This window comes from Helianthus annuus, chromosome 17, assembly GCF_002127325.2.
Source record: "Helianthus annuus cultivar XRQ/B chromosome 17, HanXRQr2.0-SUNRISE, whole genome shotgun sequence".
Taxonomy (NCBI): domain Eukaryota; kingdom Viridiplantae; phylum Streptophyta; class Magnoliopsida; order Asterales; family Asteraceae; genus Helianthus; species Helianthus annuus.
In genome coordinates this window covers 163,149,730-163,167,492 of record NC_035449.2, presented here as the reverse complement: position 1 = coordinate 163,167,492, position 17,763 = coordinate 163,149,730, and the positions used below count along the sequence as shown (strand labels likewise).

The window sequence follows — 17,763 nt, the reverse complement described above, 5'->3', positions numbered from 1 at the left end:
GCTCGGGAGGGAGTCCCGGCAATTCCTCCGGGAACACATCCGGAAATTCGTTCACAATCTCAACATCTTCAAGCTTCGGGGAGCCTTGTTGAGTATTTACCACGTAAGCTAAATATGCTCTACTCCCATTGAGCACATACTTAGTAGCTTGAACGAGAGTACATAACTTCGCTTCCATCTTTCTTTCGCCTTGTACATTTAATCGTCTTCCACTTGGAGTTTGGAGAAGTATAGTTTTGGTTTCACATTTTATCTCCGCGTGGTTTTGAGACATCCAATCCATACCCACTATTACTTTGAATTCCCCCAAGATCATGGGTATAAGATCAATAGCAAACTCCTCATCCTCAATGGTTAATTTACAATTTTTACATATTTCGTGCAACAAATAATTTTTGCTATCTGCTATCTCTACTTCTAAGGGCATCGACATTCGTTCAATCTTAAAGGAAAGATGTTGTACGATTTCACTAGAGATAAACGACATAGTGGCCCCGGTATCAAACAAGTCATAAACCGGTATTGAGTTTATTAGAAAGATACCTGAAACCACATTCGGCTGGGATTTGGCTTCTTCTGATGTGATTTGAAACATTCTCCCCTTCGCCTTAGAACCCTCTTGCTTCTTATCCTCTTTCTTTGACTCTTATTGAAGCTTTGGGCATTCAGACTTGATATGCCCCCTTTCGAAACAGTTGAAACAAGTCTTTGGGTTGCTCGGGCATTGATAAGACGAATGCCCCTCCTTACCGCATTTGAAGCACCCCTTTTTGCCTAACAAACACTCTCCGGTATGGAGCTTCCCACACGTCTTGCATGGTGTAATTCCACCTTTCGACTTACCCTTTCTTCCTTGATCCTGAAACTTCCCCTTTTTAGATGGACTAAAACTTGCACCTTTTTCACTCGGTCTCTTTTCACCTCGCTCTTCTTGCCTTTTAATCTCGATCTCTCTATCCCGTGCTAAGTTAATGAGTTCCTCGAGGGTTTCACATTTTGAGGGGGTGATGAACTCTCTAATTTCTGCCTTTAGCACGCCATAGAAACGATTTATCTTCATCCTTTCGGTGGTTACCAAATCCCCACAGAATTTCATCTTGTCCATAAAAGTGTTTGTTATTTCATTTACTGATTCGTTTTTCTGTCGGAGGCGTAAGAAATCCTCCTGAATCTTGTCGATAGCCGACTGAGGGCAATGATATTTCATGAAGGGCCCCTTGAACTCTTGCCAAGTCATAACTTGCAGTCTATCTTCGCCTACGTCCTTGCTGTGAGCATCCCACCAATCTTTCGCCTGATGGGTTAGTAAACCGGTAGCGAACATCACTTGGTCCTCCTTATCGCACCGACTTCGTATAAACACGGCCTCTATATTCGAGACCCATCTTTGACATTCAACGGGATCTATTTTACCGTCATACGTCGTCGGATGGCATGCCATAAAATCCTTATAGGTGCACCTTCGTTCCTTACCTCTACCCTTGGACCCTTCGATTAATTCTTTCAGTTCTTCGAACCTGCTGGTCATCATAGCATCCACAACCCCCAGAACTCGGCTTTCTACTTCTTGGGCCAATCGTGGGAGATTGGCTTGCATAACCCCTTCCGCTACTTCCGTAACTTTGTTCTCGAATGCTTCTTATCTAGCCGCATCATTGTTATCATCATTATCATCATTAATATTTCTTGCATCAGCCATCTACACAAGGTTATATTTTCGTTCAATACAAATCACAGACTTTCAGCATATCATTATTCCTTAATCAACATTTACTTAGTTCATCTCATGTCGTCCGGTTCATCACTTTTGATTATTACAAGTTTATTCTGGTTGTAATCACTAATTGTGATTACATACACTTATTAAACCTTTTATGGACTGTGACACTCGAGGTTTTTCCGAACGAACACCTTGTAATATTTCATGTGTATATAAATATTATTAAATGGAAACATTAAATGGAAACGTGATTTTTGCATGATATGTGATGTATGTATGTATTATATATATATATATGTGTATGAGAGCCGGAACCACGACCCGAGACCATGACTCGCAACCGGGCGGTTGCGAGTGGGCCACTCGGTCTCGAGTGGGCCTTTGGGCCGTAACCGGTTTGGGTCGAAACCCCCAAGCCCAACCCGAAACACCCCTTGTATATATACCCAACCTTTCCCTCATTCTTTCATTTGGCACTACACACAAACACATACACTTCTACTCTTTCTCTCAACTAGAAACCCCAAACAACAAACCCTTCTCTCCTTCTCTTTTCGGTTCAAGCAAAGATCCCGGACAAGAAACTCGGTCAAGACTATCACTCGGACATTCCATCTTCTCGGTTCTCTTTTCTTTGTTTTCGGCTCCTCCTTTCATAACCGGTTAGTGTTATCTTCTTGGTGTATAAGATTTGTGAAATATTATGAACTAGAAATGCCTTGTATTCTTGCTTGAATGATATGTTTATGAACTAGAAAAATGCTTGGTTAGTAGTATTTTGCATGATTTTTAGGAGGATTTGTGAAGTTTGGTCATATGTGAAAACCCTCATATAACATGTTTAAAGATGGCTAAAGTATAGTGATTTAGGAATGATTATGCCAACCAAAACTATGTTCAAGATTATAAAATGTATGTTTTCTTGTTTGTGCATCATGATCTTGTTAAAAATATGTGATTTTTGGTTCATGAATATATGGATTTGTTGGATATAAAAACCCTAGAAAACTATGAACACTACATGAACTTGTTTGAATATGGCTTGAAGATGTAAAAATGGCAAAGTTTGATCTATCTTTACTAGTATCCAGATTTGGCAAAGTGTTAGTGAAATATTATTGGTTGTTTCCTAAAATGGGCCTGAATTCTTGGTACAATTTGGACTGTCATATCTGCATCATCACGTGTACATGATAATGACAGCATTCCGACTCGCAACTGCGTCGTTGCGACTCGCAACCAAGGCATGACAACTCGAGACCACGCAGTTACGACTCGCAACCACTGCATGACTACTCGAAACCACGAGATTGCGACTCGAGATCACGCCGTTGCGACTCGCAACCAAAACGTGACGACTCGAGACCACGGTTACGACTCGCAACCACAGCGTGACAAGCCGAGACCACCTGGTTGCGACTCGAGACCAGCTGGTTGCGAGTGGGCTGTCCATTTTGGTTATTGGGCCATTCTGTGCTAACTTGGGCTATCTGTTAAGTGGACTACGTGTTGCTGTGTTCTGTTTGACTGTGTTACTGTTAGGGCCGGCCCAATAACCCATGACTATTTACTTGTATGTATGCCAGTATGTGTTTTACGTGAATGCTTGTATACCGAACCTGACCTATACCGGTAACCATGTTAGGACGTGGTGACCAACGTGATTGACAAGTAACCTAAACCTACCGAGCAACCCAAGGTGAGTTCACAACTTAAAAGCATGCGTCCCGGTGGTTTGGGACACGAGACTAAAACAATCCTATCCCCTGGTAAAAGGGGATACCATTTACATACCTTCCCTAGTTATTGGGAACAAAACTTACTTTTCCTTCCCGGGTATTGGGAAACCTGTTGGTTAATTACTGTTTATACGGATTGCAACTAACGGCACTAAACGAAACTCTATCACTCAAGTCCCTACTACAAATACCGATTAGTCGCCGGGTTAGGCGAGCGGGTTATTAGTTGATAGCGCTATTTAGGTGTTTACCAGCCTCACACCGTGCCCTGGTTTGGGACGGTCGTGAACTAATGTACTCAGATATTCGTCAATGATGATAGAACATTGACATCGGGGCATCCTGCGGATACGCAACGGTTACCTAGTGTTCGGTATTGGAAAACAGTTTAGTCGCTAACTTTTGGGGTAGCTCCCCAGGGCATGTATAAACGGATAAATTAACCGGTGAAACAAGTTTTTGGTAATTAAAACTGGACAACTAGTGAACTCACTCAGCATTATTGTTGACCCCTTACTGCATGCTTTGCAGGTAACCAGTGACGAAGGAGCTTGCAGCTTGGGAATGTGTAGTGTCTGTTCACCCTCGTGTTGGGTGTTACCTTATTTTGAATTATGAACTTTGTTTAAACTACCTTACTTATGCTTCCGCTACTTATTAACTGTTTGAACTTAAAACCTTAAACTCTGAACTTGATATTTGCTAATCTGATGGTTAGTAAGTATTACTTTTGTTATCAATTTAATTAGTCAGTATAATTGGTGGCTGGATCCTGGTCAGTCACGCCCTCGAAGCGGGTGTTATCCGCAGGTGGATTTTGGGGGTGTGACAGATTGGTATCAGAGCCATTGGTTATAGTGAACTTGGTTTTAAAAAGGGGAAAATCTTTTTGGAGAAAACCAGACTATAACCCGTGACTCGTAACTACACTACACTCCAAGTGCAAGGCTCGACACATTTGACCTCATAGCTCGGACCAGTGTTTACTTGTTTGCTTACTTTATGTTTCCTGTTATGCTATACGTACTAGTATGCCTAAACTAGATAGATACACCTCTCTCTTCTATCTCATTCTCGCTACATTACGGCATCACACTCATACTGTGTTTTCTGGTTATGAAGACAATGAGTGGACGCGGAAGAGGAAACATTAACATGACACAGGCTCAGTTCACTAACCTGCTTAACACAGTGGCTGCAGCTTTCGCAGCTCACCCTATAGGTAAGCTCGTTGTTTTAGGATGTATAGATCCTACCGCCACATCGACTTTTCGCCTCTAAACCTATACGTTTCGCTTCTCACCCTATAGGTCAGCATGCACCTGCGCAACCACCAGTGTGTACTTTCAAAACTTTCATGGATTGCAAGCCTCTCCCTTTCAACGGCACTGAGGGTGCCATAGGTCTTCTGCATTGGATTGAGAAAATTGAAGCTGTCTTTGCTGTTTGCGAATGTCCCCCTGCAAATTGGGTGAAATTTGCTACTGCTACGCTTGAAGGAAGCGCACTTTCTTGGTGGAAGGCGCAGATTCAGATGTTTGGATTGGAAACTGCAAATGCTACTGCGTGGGAGGATTTCAAGGACATGATTAAGGAGGAATACTGTCATCGGGATGACATCCACAAGCTTGAGAATGAGTACTATGAGCTCAAGATGGTTGGGTCAGAGATTGAAACCTACACCAAGCTGTCTAATGACTATGCTGCTCTTTGTCCGAACATGTCTCGACCCATGTATCGAAGAATCGAACTGTACATCAAGGGTTTGGCTCCAGAAATTCGAAGCCATGTAACTTCAGCCAACCACACTACCATTCAGCCGATCGTTCGACTTGCTCACAAACTTACTGATCAGGCCGTGGAAGAGGGCAGGTTGCCCAAAAGGATCAGTGCTACTGTCGGAACTTCTAGTGACAGCAAGCGTAAGTGGGAAGGAAGTCAGAGCAAGGATGCTAACCCCACTCAGGCCCCAGCACAGCAAAGGAAAACTGAAAGCAACAAGGGCACTCAACAACAGGGTGGCTACCGGGGAAGCTACCCAAAATGCAACAAGTGTAACAAGCACCACAATGGGGCATGTAACAGGGGCCAGTGTCAGCGATGCCACAAGGTGGGGCACGAAGCCAAGGATTGTAGAAGTCAGTTCCCAGCTAGACAGAATCAGCAACAACCCCAACATCAACAGCAGCAGGGAAACAACCGAGCATGTTTTAAGTGTGGAGCTGAGGGGCACTTTAAGAAGGATTGCCCTGAACTGAATCAGAACCGCAACAATAATCAGGGAGCTGGGAACAACAATCAGAACAACAATGCTGGGAATGGTGCTAGAGGAAGGGCTTTCGTGATTGGAGCTGGTGAAGCAAGGAATGACCCCAATGTCGTGGCGGGTAAGTTCCTACTCGATGATCGTTATGTTTCTGTGTTATTTGATTCCGGTGCCGATGCTAGTTATGTATCCCTACGTATTAGTAAGAAGCTTAAGCGTCCGCTTTCGTTACTAAGTTCTCCTCATATCGTCGAGTTAGCTAATGGTAGAAACATCGAGGCCTCACATGTTGTCAAAGGCTGCAAACTAGAGTTGTCCGGTCAGACATTTAGTATCGACCTTTTCCCTGTTACTCTTGGAAGCTTCGACGTCGTTATTGGAATGGATTGGTTATCCAAGCATCGCGCTGAGATCCTTTGTCAAGAGAAAGCAGTTCGTATTCCTCGCCGTTCTGGCAAACCCCTCATCGTACAAGGAGGCAAAAGCGGAGAAATCTCCGGCGTTATCTCTTTCCTAAAGGCCCAGAAGTGTTTACGAAAAGGGCACACCGCTATCTTAGCACTTGTTACCAACACGCAGGAAAAGGAAAAGAGGATTGAAGACTTTCCAGTAGTGCGTGACTACCCTGAGGTATTTCCTGAGGAATTACCTGGACTCCCTCCCCATCGTCAGGTCGAATTCCAAATCGAGCTAGCTCCCGGAGCAGCGCCTATAGCTCGTGCACCTTATCGACTAGCCCCCGCAGAATTGAAGGAACTCTCTACTCAACTACAAGAACTATTGGATAAAGGATTTATCCGCCCTAGTTCATCACCCTGGGGAGCACCGGTACTCTTTGTTAAGAAGAAGGATGGCACGTTCCGAATGTGCATAGACTATCGTGAGCTGAACAAGGTTACCATCAAGAATCGTTACCCTCTCCCTCGAATCGACGACCTATTCGATCAGCTGCAAGGATCGAGCTACTATTCCAAGATTGATCTGCGATCAGGCTACCATCAGTTAAGGGTCCGTAATGAAGATATTTCCAAGACTGCATTCCGAACTCGATATGGTCATTATGAATTCCTCGTTATGCCCTTCGGAATGACCAACGCCCCTGCAGTGTTCATGGATCTCATGAACCGGGTATGCAAACCCTACCTCGACAAATTTGTGATCGTGTTTATAGACGACATTTTGATCTACTCGAAAAGTCAGGAAGAGCATGAACAGCACCTACGCCTTATCCTCGAACTCCTTCGCAATGAGCAACTGTATGCCAAGTTTTCGAAATGCGACTTCTGGCTTCGAGAAGTCCATTTCCTTGGGCACGTGGTTAACAAGGATGGAATCCACGTCGACCCGGCTAAGATCGACTCTATAAAGAATTGGCCTACCCCTAAGACTCCGACTGAAGTCCGCCAATTCTTGGGACTGGCAGGATACTATCGAAGATTTATCATGGGATTTTCAAAGATCGCTCAGCCTCTCACGGCTCTTACTCAGAAGGGTATGGTTTACAAATGGGGTCAAGCTCAGGAAACCGCGTTTCAGAAACTAAAGGATAACCTCTGCAGTGCTCCTATTCTCTCGTTACCTGAAGGAACGGACGACTTTGTGGTTTACTGTGATGCGTCTATTCATGGACTCGGTTGTGTGTTAATGCAACGCGAGAAAGTTATTGCCTATGCATCCCGACAACTCAAGACACACGAAAGGAACTACACAACGCATGACTTGGAACTGGGAGCAGTGATATTTGCGCTTAAGATATGGAGACATTACCTGTACGGTACCAAGTGCACCATTTACACCGATCACAGGAGTCTCGAGCATATTTTCAAGCAAAAGGAATTAAACATGCGACAACGCCGATGGGTCGAACTTCTGAATGATTATGAATGCGCCATCAAGTACCATCCGGGCAAGGCCAATGTTGTGGCAGACGCCCTCAGCCGAAAAGACACTATACCAAAGCGCGTGCGAGCATTACAACTTACTATCCAGTCTAGTCTCCCTGCCCAGATTCGAAATGCTCAGATTGAAGCTCTGAAACCGGAAAACATCAGGGCTGAGTCCCTGCGAGGATCGAGACAGCAACTAGAACAGAAAGAAGACGGCGCCTACTATGTGGCAGGGCGCATTTGGGTCCCACTTTACGGGGATTTACGAGAGCTTGTGATGGACGAAGCCCATAAGTCCCGTTATTCAGTACATCCTGGTTCAGATAAGATGTACCACGACTTAAGGACCACTTACTGGTGGCCTGGCATGAAAGCCCACATAGCAACCTATGTTGGCAAATGTTTGACCTGCGCAAGAGTCAAGATCGAGTATCAGAAACCAGCAGGCCTACTACAGCAACCGGAAATCCCAAAATGGAAATGGGAACAGATTTCCATGGATTTTGTTACAGGGCTACCTAGATCCCAACGCGGGAATGATACTATCTGGGTGATAGTAGTTCGATTGACTAAGTCTGCACACTTTTTGGCCATTAAGGAAACAGACAAGTTTTCTACCTTGGCAGAAATCTATTTGAAGGAAGTAGTCTCCAGGCACGGGGTGCCAACTTCTATTATTTCCGACCGAGACGCTCGATTTACTTCCGAATTGTGGCAGGCTATGCACAAATCCTTTGGCTCACGTTTGGACATGAGCACCGCTTATCACCCGCAAACGGATGGGCAGTCTGAACGCACCATCCAAACCCTGGAAGACATGCTTAGGGCATGTGTGATCGATTTTGGAAAGAACTGGGAGAAACATCTACCGTTAGTAGAGTTCTCATACAACAACAGCTATCACACTAGTATTCAGGCGGCACCTTTTGAGGCATTGTACGGTCGTAAATGCCGATCACCTCTCTGCTGGGCGGAAGTAGGTGACAGTCAACTCACAGGCCCAGAACTAGTGGTAGACACAACCGAAAAGATTTCACAGATCAGGCAACGCATGGCGGCAGCTCGTGACCGTCAGAAGAGCTACGCTGACAAGCGTAGGAAACCGCTAGAATTCCAGGTCGGGGACCGGGTTCTACTTAAAGTCTCACCCTGGAAGGGTGTGGTCCGTTTCGGTAAACGAGGCAAGCTGAATCCACGATATGTTGGACCATTCGAAATTACCGAGAAAATCGGTAAGGTTGCTTATAGATTGAACCTGCCTGCAGAGCTGAGTGCAGTGCACAACGTTTTTCACGTGTCTAACCTGAAGAAGTGTTTGTCCGATGAAACACTTGTGATTCCTTTTAAGGAACTGACGATTGATGAACAGCTACACTTTACTGAGGAACCGATTGAGATCACGGATCGAGAGATCAAAACCCTCAAACGTAGCCAGATACCCCTTGTGCGAGTTCGTTGGAACTCACGGCGCGGCCCAGAGTTTACCTGGGAGCGGGAGGACCAGATGAAGTCCAAGTATCCCCAGTTGTTCCCAAACGAAAACCCCAGCACTGAAGCTACAACCGAATTTCGGGACGAAATTCCAAACTAACGGGGGGATGATGTGACACCCCGTTGAAACACGCTAGCTTGGCAGTGGCTGCTTCAACTTTCGGGACGAAAGTTCTTAAAACTTGGGGATAATGTGACACTCGAGGTTTTTCCGAACGAACACCTTGTAATATTTCATGTGTATATAAATATTATTAAATGGAAACATTAAATGGAAACGTGATTTTTGCATGATATGTGATGTATGTATGTATTATATATATATATGTGTATAAGAGCCGGAACCACGACCCGAGACCATGACTCGCAACCGGGCGGTTGCGAGTGGGCCACTCGGTCTCGAGTGGGCCTTTGGGCCGTAACCGGTTTGGGTCGAAACCCCCAAGCCCAACCCGAAACACCCCTTGTATATATACCCAACCTTTCCCTCATTCTTTCATTTGGCACTACACACAAACACATACACTTCTACTCTTTCTCTCAACTAGAAACCCCAAACAACAAACCCTTCTCTCCTTCTCTTTTCGGTTCAAGCAAAGATCCCGGACAAGAAACTCGGTCAAGACTATCACTCGGACATTCCATCTTCTCGGTTCTCTTTTCTTTGTTTTCGGCTCCTCCTTTCATAACCGGTTAGTGTTATCTTCTTGGTGTATAAGATTTGTGAAATATTATGAACTAGAAATGCCTTGTATTCTTGCTTGAATGATATGTTTATGAACTAGAAAAATGCTTGGTTAGTAGTATTTTGCATGATTTTTAGGAGGATTTGTGAAGTTTGGTCATATGTGAAAACCCTCATATAACATGTTTAAAGATGGCTAAAGTATAGTGATTTAGGAATGATTATGCCAACCAAAACTATGTTCAAGATTATAAAATGTATGTTTTCTTGTTTGTGCATCATGATCTTGTTAAAAATATGTGATTTTTGGTTCATGAATATATGGATTTGTTGGATATAAAAACCCTAGAAAACTATGAACACTACATGAACTTGTTTGAATATGGCTTGAAGATGTAAAAATGGCAAAGTTTGATCTATCTTTACTAGTATCCAGATTTGGCAAAGTGTTAGTGAAATATTATTGGTTGTTTCCTAAAATGGGCCTGAATTCTTGGTACAATTTGGACTGTCATATCTGCATCATCACGTGTACATGATAATGACAGCATTCCGACTCGCAACTGCGTCGTTGCGACTCGCAACCAAGGCATGACAACTCGAGACCACGCAGTTACGACTCGCAACCACTGCATGACTACTCGAAACCACGAGATTGCGACTCGAGATCACGCCGTTGCGACTCGCAACCAAAACGTGACGACTCGAGACCACGGTTACGACTCGCAACCACAGCGTGACAAGCCGAGACCACCTGGTTGCGACTCGAGACCAGCTGGTTGCGAGTGGGCTGTCCATTTTGGTTATTGGGCCATTCTGTGCTAACTTGGGCTATCTGTTAAGTGGACTACGTGTTGCTGTGTTCTGTTTGACTGTGTTACTGTTAGGGCCGGCCCAATAACCCATGACTATTTACTTGTATGTATGCCAGTATGTGTTTTACGTGAATGCTTGTATACCGAACCTGACCTATACCGGTAACCATGTTAGGACGTGGTGACCAACGTGATTGACAAGTAACCTAAACCTACCGAGCAACCCAAGGTGAGTTCACAACTTAAAAGCATGCGTCCCGGTGGTTTGGGACACGAGACTAAAACAATCCTATCCCCTGGTAAAAGGGGATACCATTTACATACCTTCCCTAGTTATTGGGAACAAAACTTACTTTTCCTTCCCGGGTATTGGGAAACCTGTTGGTTAATTACTGTTTATACGGATTGCAACTAACGGCACTAAACGAAACTCTATCACTCAAGTCCCTACTACAAATACCGATTAGTCGCCGGGTTAGGCGAGCGGGTTATTAGTTGATAGCGCTATTTAGGTGTTTACCAGCCTCACACCGTGCCCTGGTTTGGGACGGTCGTGAACTAATGTACTCAGATATTCGTCAATGATGATAGAACATTGACATCGGGGCATCCTGCGGATACGCAACGGTTACCTAGTGTTCGGTATTGGAAAACAGTTTAGTCGCTAACTTTTGGGGTAGCTCCCCAGGGCATGTATAAACGGATAAATTAACCGGTGAAACAAGTTTTTGGTAATTAAAACTGGACAACTAGTGAACTCACTCAGCATTATTGTTGACCCCTTACTGCATGCTTTGCAGGTAACCAGTGACGAAGGAGCTTGCAGCTTGGGAATGTGTAGTGTCTGTTCACCCTCGTGTTGGGTGTTACCTTATTTTGAATTATGAACTTTGTTTAAACTACCTTACTTATGCTTCCGCTACTTATTAACTGTTTGAACTTAAAACCTTAAACTCTGAACTTGATATTTGCTAATCTGATGGTTAGTAAGTATTACTTTTGTTATCAATTTAATTAGTCAGTATAATTGGTGGCTGGATCCTGGTCAGTCACGCCCTCGAAGCGGGTGTTATCCGCAGGTGGATTTTGGGGGTGTGACATGGACTCTACGTGGTCATAAAATAAGTTTTCAGTTAGCCCGGCAACACAAAACGTGAAATAAAAAAAATAATCAACGGGCTGAATTCCGCTAGCCGTCGCCGACGGCTTCATGCCCCGTCGGCGACGGGCTTTAGATATGCGCGTCGCCTACATTAGTCCGTAGGCAGGAACTTAAGCCGTCTACCAACATGGGGGCGTCGGCGACGGGGTGTCTGGCCGTCGGCGACGGTCAGCCATTTTTTAATCCGCTGCAGCTTAGTTTTTTAGCATTCTAACTCTTTTTCGGGTCCGTTTCCAGCTGTACGGTCCCCAGAATTTATTGTTTCGCTACCCATAATTACTACTTCACATATTTAACTCAACTTTACATATCAAAATCATTACATATACTAGCATTCATCGAAAACGTACATTATTACCTCATTGGCGATCTTTGGAGCGAGCACACTTTAGAACGAGCCATCGGTTTGAGTTCAAGCATCGCGTTAAAAGCTCGAATCCCTCAAACCTTGGCTCTGATACCAACTTGTAAGGTCCGCTTTTCTTTAATGTTAGATTACTCACAAAAGAATGATTTTACGGACATCAAAGTATAACTTGATGCATAATAAAGATTTTTACAAAAATTGGACATGACCCGTTCGTAAAACGGACGCGACCCCTGTTTTTGACATAATAGACAACATTCACATACGACCCTTTTGACATCAAACCATCCCAAACAAAAACAACAAGTTTTCAAATCTAAAACTTTTAACAATGTTTATCAAAGTAACAAAACATGGACCCAAAAGCATGCATATAAACTTGCGGAAGCGCTTGGTATAATAGGGCTTGATCATGTGCTCGCTCCATATCCCAAATCGCCTATAGCGGAGTTTTACCTACATTAACAATCAACATTTTAAAAGGTTAGTTATCACCCTAGTGAAAATCGTAATTCTTTCGTTTAAGCTTTATCCTTACAAAACATTCTTACTTTTACGCATTCGACTACCCAAATAGTTGGGTTAGGCATAGACACTCTCATTGAGAGTTAAGCATACACATTCGACCCATTAAATTGGGTTGGCATAAACACTCTCGTTGAGAGTTAGGCATACATGTTTGACCCGTTTAATTGGGTTTAGCATAAAACACTCTCGTTGAGAGTTAAGCATACGTATTACTCCTCGTTCTATCCGCATAACGGAGTTTAACTTTCACATTCGATATGGCATTCAAAACTACCCGTTAGAACGAATAGCGTTCATCTTTACTTGACCCGATTTCATTCCAATCGGTCAACATATTTTGCTTAACACAAATTCGTTAACATATCCAATCCACAAGGGAATTGTCGCTTACTTGCTACATGTCACATTTGTCATACAAGGATAATTCTACATCAAATTATATATAAAAGAGGGAATATAACAAGGATTTGTATGCAACGAATCATACCTCGATCTTGCGCTCCTTCCGTTTTCTTGGTGCTTGTACCTTCTTCCTTTATGCCTACATTAGAACATTCATTCGCTTCATTTAGTTTGTCATTTCGTTATACTATTTCCACATACATTCTTCTTTTAGGCATTTCATCGAACACTTGGTAAGCATCATATTTAAGGTACAAGGTACAAGTTTATTAAGCATGTTCCTACTAGTTCATCACAACACAAGAATCATCTTCTTTTGAATTCACATAATTTCCATCCTAAATCAGTTTATCTAGCATTCAAGCATCACAACCAAATTCATATATCAACTAACACATGATCGTAATCCTTATGAACTTCCTATTAGTAACATAATCTTTACAAAGTGGGTTTTCACTACACTTTTCATACAACATAAAATCAAGCATGATTCTTGTTCTAAAAAGCAATCTTAACTCAGATTTCTTACAATTGATACAAGGAATTGAGTTTGGATTTGACCCCACACCCAACAATTCACAATTTCAGAAAATTAAACTTACCACTTCACTAATTAGGGTTAGATTTTCGCAAAAAGGGGCTCATGCATCGAATTTTCTTGTGATTTAAGCTTCAATTTCTTGATTTATTGAGTTTAGGGTTATTCACCCTCTTCCCTGCTCCTTGTTCGATCGACCCCAACACACCAGACATAGGTGTTTCTTCATTTACTAATTAAAACCCCTTTTTGTTTATTAATTACACTTTAGTCCCTCCTACTTTGAGAAAGTGTTTTAATTTAGGCTTTACCCATTAACTAGCTACCATTTAGTCATGTTTCATTAACCAAGTTACATTCTTTATTTATTTGTATATTTATTATCTTACTAGCATTTTTGGGGCGTTACAGGTCAAATGACTAGAAATTGCTTGCAAGATTTGCATAAAGCGGTTTGCTCGAATTATGGGAAAACGAGCATGATCTAGTGCGTGCGTAAAACCATGTAATGTAATGGTGATGATACGCCATAGTTGACAAGCCCGGGAAATGGGAAACAAAGCTTAGAAATCAATAAAAGTGAATGATGAAAAATATGTCACAAAACAAACGGGTCGAACAATCGAAACAAAGATTTGTGAACTATTCGTTTATTAACCGGGTTTCGTTGTCTGAAATTTAAATGGTTAGATCCGTAGTTAATCATTACTAAATTTGACTTTTACTTTTAACTTTATAGTAAAATAATATAATAAAGTAGTTAATCATTACTAAATTTGACTTTTGGGTATATTAATCTTTATCTTGAGTATATTTATCACACTCCTAATGATAATTATATGATACTATCTAATGGGATTTTTGTTTTGGGAATACGAGATGAATGAAAAGTTAAATCATTTTTTTAATATAATTAAAGATAGTGAGTTTTTTTTTAAGGGCCGAAACTTATATATATATATATATATAGAACCAAGCAAGAAGCTGAAACAAAAGATACAATCAACAAAAAAACAAAACAAAACACAAGGAAAACCAACATTACACTAACTCGACAACATCAAAGTTGGACCATTTGTCCCAGCCAACTGATGCTCCCTTTCCCCTATGACACAACCAAAGGAAAGAGTCTTCCTTTATACTCTCGACTATTCTTTTAACCGGGATAAAAGCCTCATCAAACGTCTTCTTGTTACGAGCCATCCATATTCTCCATATCGATGCCAACACAACCATGTGAACGATTTTCCTCCATTTCCTCGACCCCGGGCTGCTATCGATGGCCTCGAAAATCCCGAAAACGGAAGTCGCCGAAGCCGGAAATGGGATTCTCATCCACACAAACACGTTACTGTTTTGCGTAAAAGAAAAGCAATTTCTTTGAAAAGACAGTACAAGAGAGCTGACATTGGAAATTAAATTAGAAATAGTTAAAATTGCTTTAAAGTTCACTAGGTTAGAAGCCCGTGTATTACACGGGTTGAATAAATGTAATTTTATATATTAAATAATAAAAAATTATCTTTTTATGAAACTCGCATATTGTACGGGTTAAATAAATATAATTTTATATATCAAATAATAAAAAAATTATATCTTTAAAAACCATGTGTATTACACAGATTAAATAAATGTAATTTTGTATACTAAATACTAAAAACGTCGTATCTTTAAAAAACCCGTGTATAATCGGGTTGAATAAATCTACCAAATGATAAAAAAAATTATATCCTTAAAAACCCTGTATATTACACGTGTTGAATAAATCTAAAAAGAGTTATATCTTTAAAAACCATGTGTATTACACAGATTAAATAAATATAATTTTGTATACTAAATACTAAAAACGTCGTATCTTTAAAAAACCCGTGTATAGTCGGGTTGAAAAAACTACCAAATAATAAAAAAAATATATCCTTAAAAACCCCGTGTATTACACGTGTTGAATAAATCTAATTTACATAGCAAATGATAAAAACGTTATATCTTTAAAAACTCCATGTATTACACGGGTTGAATAAATATAATTTTGTAGACCAGATAATAAAAAAAGTTATATTTTTAATAAATTAGGATAATATTTAATATTAATTTATTATTTATATATTTAATATAAGATAAGTAGGAAATAGATGTATTTGTTTTAAAAAATATTAGATTAACAATTTAGATTTGAGGATAATATTTTATTAAAATATGATAAGATTTAATATTAATTTATTGTTTATTTAGTTAATTAATTAATATAAGATAAGTATATATTTGAGGATGTTTTCAATGAATAACACGTGTTCAAAAGCTGGTTTCTTTTATTATAGTAGATAGATAGATTTGAAGTTCGATGAAAATTGACATAATCTATTTACTATTATGAGATTGTGAGTTCGATGAAAATGATTTTTATTTTCTAAGATGGTGCTTTGAATTAGATAGTTATACATTATACATTATAAATTATACATTATATTATATTATATTATATTATATTATATTATATTATATTATATTATATTATATTATATTATATTATATTATATTATATTATATTATATTATATTATATTATATTATATTATATTATATTATATTATATTATATTATATTATATTATATTATATTATATTATATTATATTATATTATATTATATTATATTATATTATATTATATTATATTATATTATATTATATTATATTATATTATATTATATTATATTATATTATATTATATTATATTATATTATATTATATTATATTATATTATATTATATTATATTATATTATATTATATTATATTATATTATATTATATTATAGATTGAATGAAATGAACAGTGACAAAAATTTTTGTCTTCACCTAAAAAAAGAGACTAAGACTATGGGGTATGGTACGTGGGTTGGGTATAAACGGTCAACTCATCACCCCGGGTGGGCTTGGGTTTTGGTGTGGCCCCTTGGGCGGGGGTTTCAGCCCGGGCGTTAGGCGTGCCTAGCGGTCTTCCGTGGCCAGCTCTCATTGGCTGGTTGGCTTGGCTATAGCGGCTAGGTTTAAAATTTAAAAATAACTGTTTGGCCAAGCCAAACGGTTCACCCAACTCCTATACGACAGCGTCCCGGGCGATGATATAAGCCTCGAAGACTGGGTGGCGGTGGCCAACATCGAGTTCCGGGGAAGGAGCGGAAGCCGTTTGACAAGCTCGCCCTGTTCGAAATCTACCTAACGCTTAATTAGGCTTTTTTTTTATTTTGTAATCTTTTTTTTAAATTTTGTATGTATTTTTTAATTTTAAACTTTTTTTTTATTTTTATAACACTGGCCAACCCACGCGGGCTAGCCACGCCCCACCATACCGATCCAACACGTCACTCACCAGCGGTGCCCCTCGAAGTCCACGTGTCAACCCATGCCCAAACCCCCGCCCCACCATACCCCACGGTCTAACATATTTTCAACATCTACAAACAACAGTATCGACGACAATAGTTGTTGGCCTTTATTGGTTGACATGGGCGGCAAGAGAACAGTGCCAGGCAGCTGCCTGGCACTCCCCTATTGGCCTAATTAATTTATGATTTTATATCCGCTTTAAAATTATGATTTTGCCATCGGTTTAAAATTACGTATTTGCCCCAGTTCAAAATAAAATGACGCTTTTGCTCCCAGCTAAATTTCTCAATTTTGCCCTCGGTTCAAATTGATTACGGTTTTGGCCACAATTTAAAATTAGGCATTTGCCCCCAGTTAAAAATAAATTTATGCTTTTGCCCTCAGCTAAAATTTACGAATTTCCCCTCGGTTCAAAATTACGATATTACCCTCAATTCAAAATTACGTTTTTACCCCCCGTGCAAAATAAAAATATGGTTTTCCCTAGCTAAAAATTAGGATTTTACCCTCGGGGAAAATTTTTGATTTTTCCCCCAAGTAAAAATAAAAATATGACTTTGCCCCCAGCTAAAAATCTTGTCAAAGAGCTGCCTAACACTCTTTTTACTTTTTATTTGTAGCAAAACTATAGTACTGTTTTTTAAATTGGTTGAGAACTATCCGGTCATCGCCCCGCAATGCGGACGGGGCATCACCTAGTTTTATTAATAAAAAAACTAAAACTAAAATGAATTTAATCAATTTGAAATCTAGATGAGAATTTAATTTGAACTTCGAATGT

At 40.4% G+C, this 17,763-nt stretch overlaps 1 protein-coding gene across 1 annotated transcript; it reads right to left on the bottom strand.

Annotated features, from left to right (window-relative positions):
* Positions 1-646: 646 nt before the first annotated feature.
* On the bottom strand, positions 647-1,528 carry LOC110925144 (zinc finger CCHC domain-containing protein 9-like). The gene has a single exon (XM_022169115.1). It carries the CDS (start codon positions 1,526-1,528, stop codon positions 647-649), a length of 882 nt encoding a protein of 293 aa, XP_022024807.1.
* Between the last annotated feature and the right edge of the window lie 16,235 nt (positions 1,529-17,763).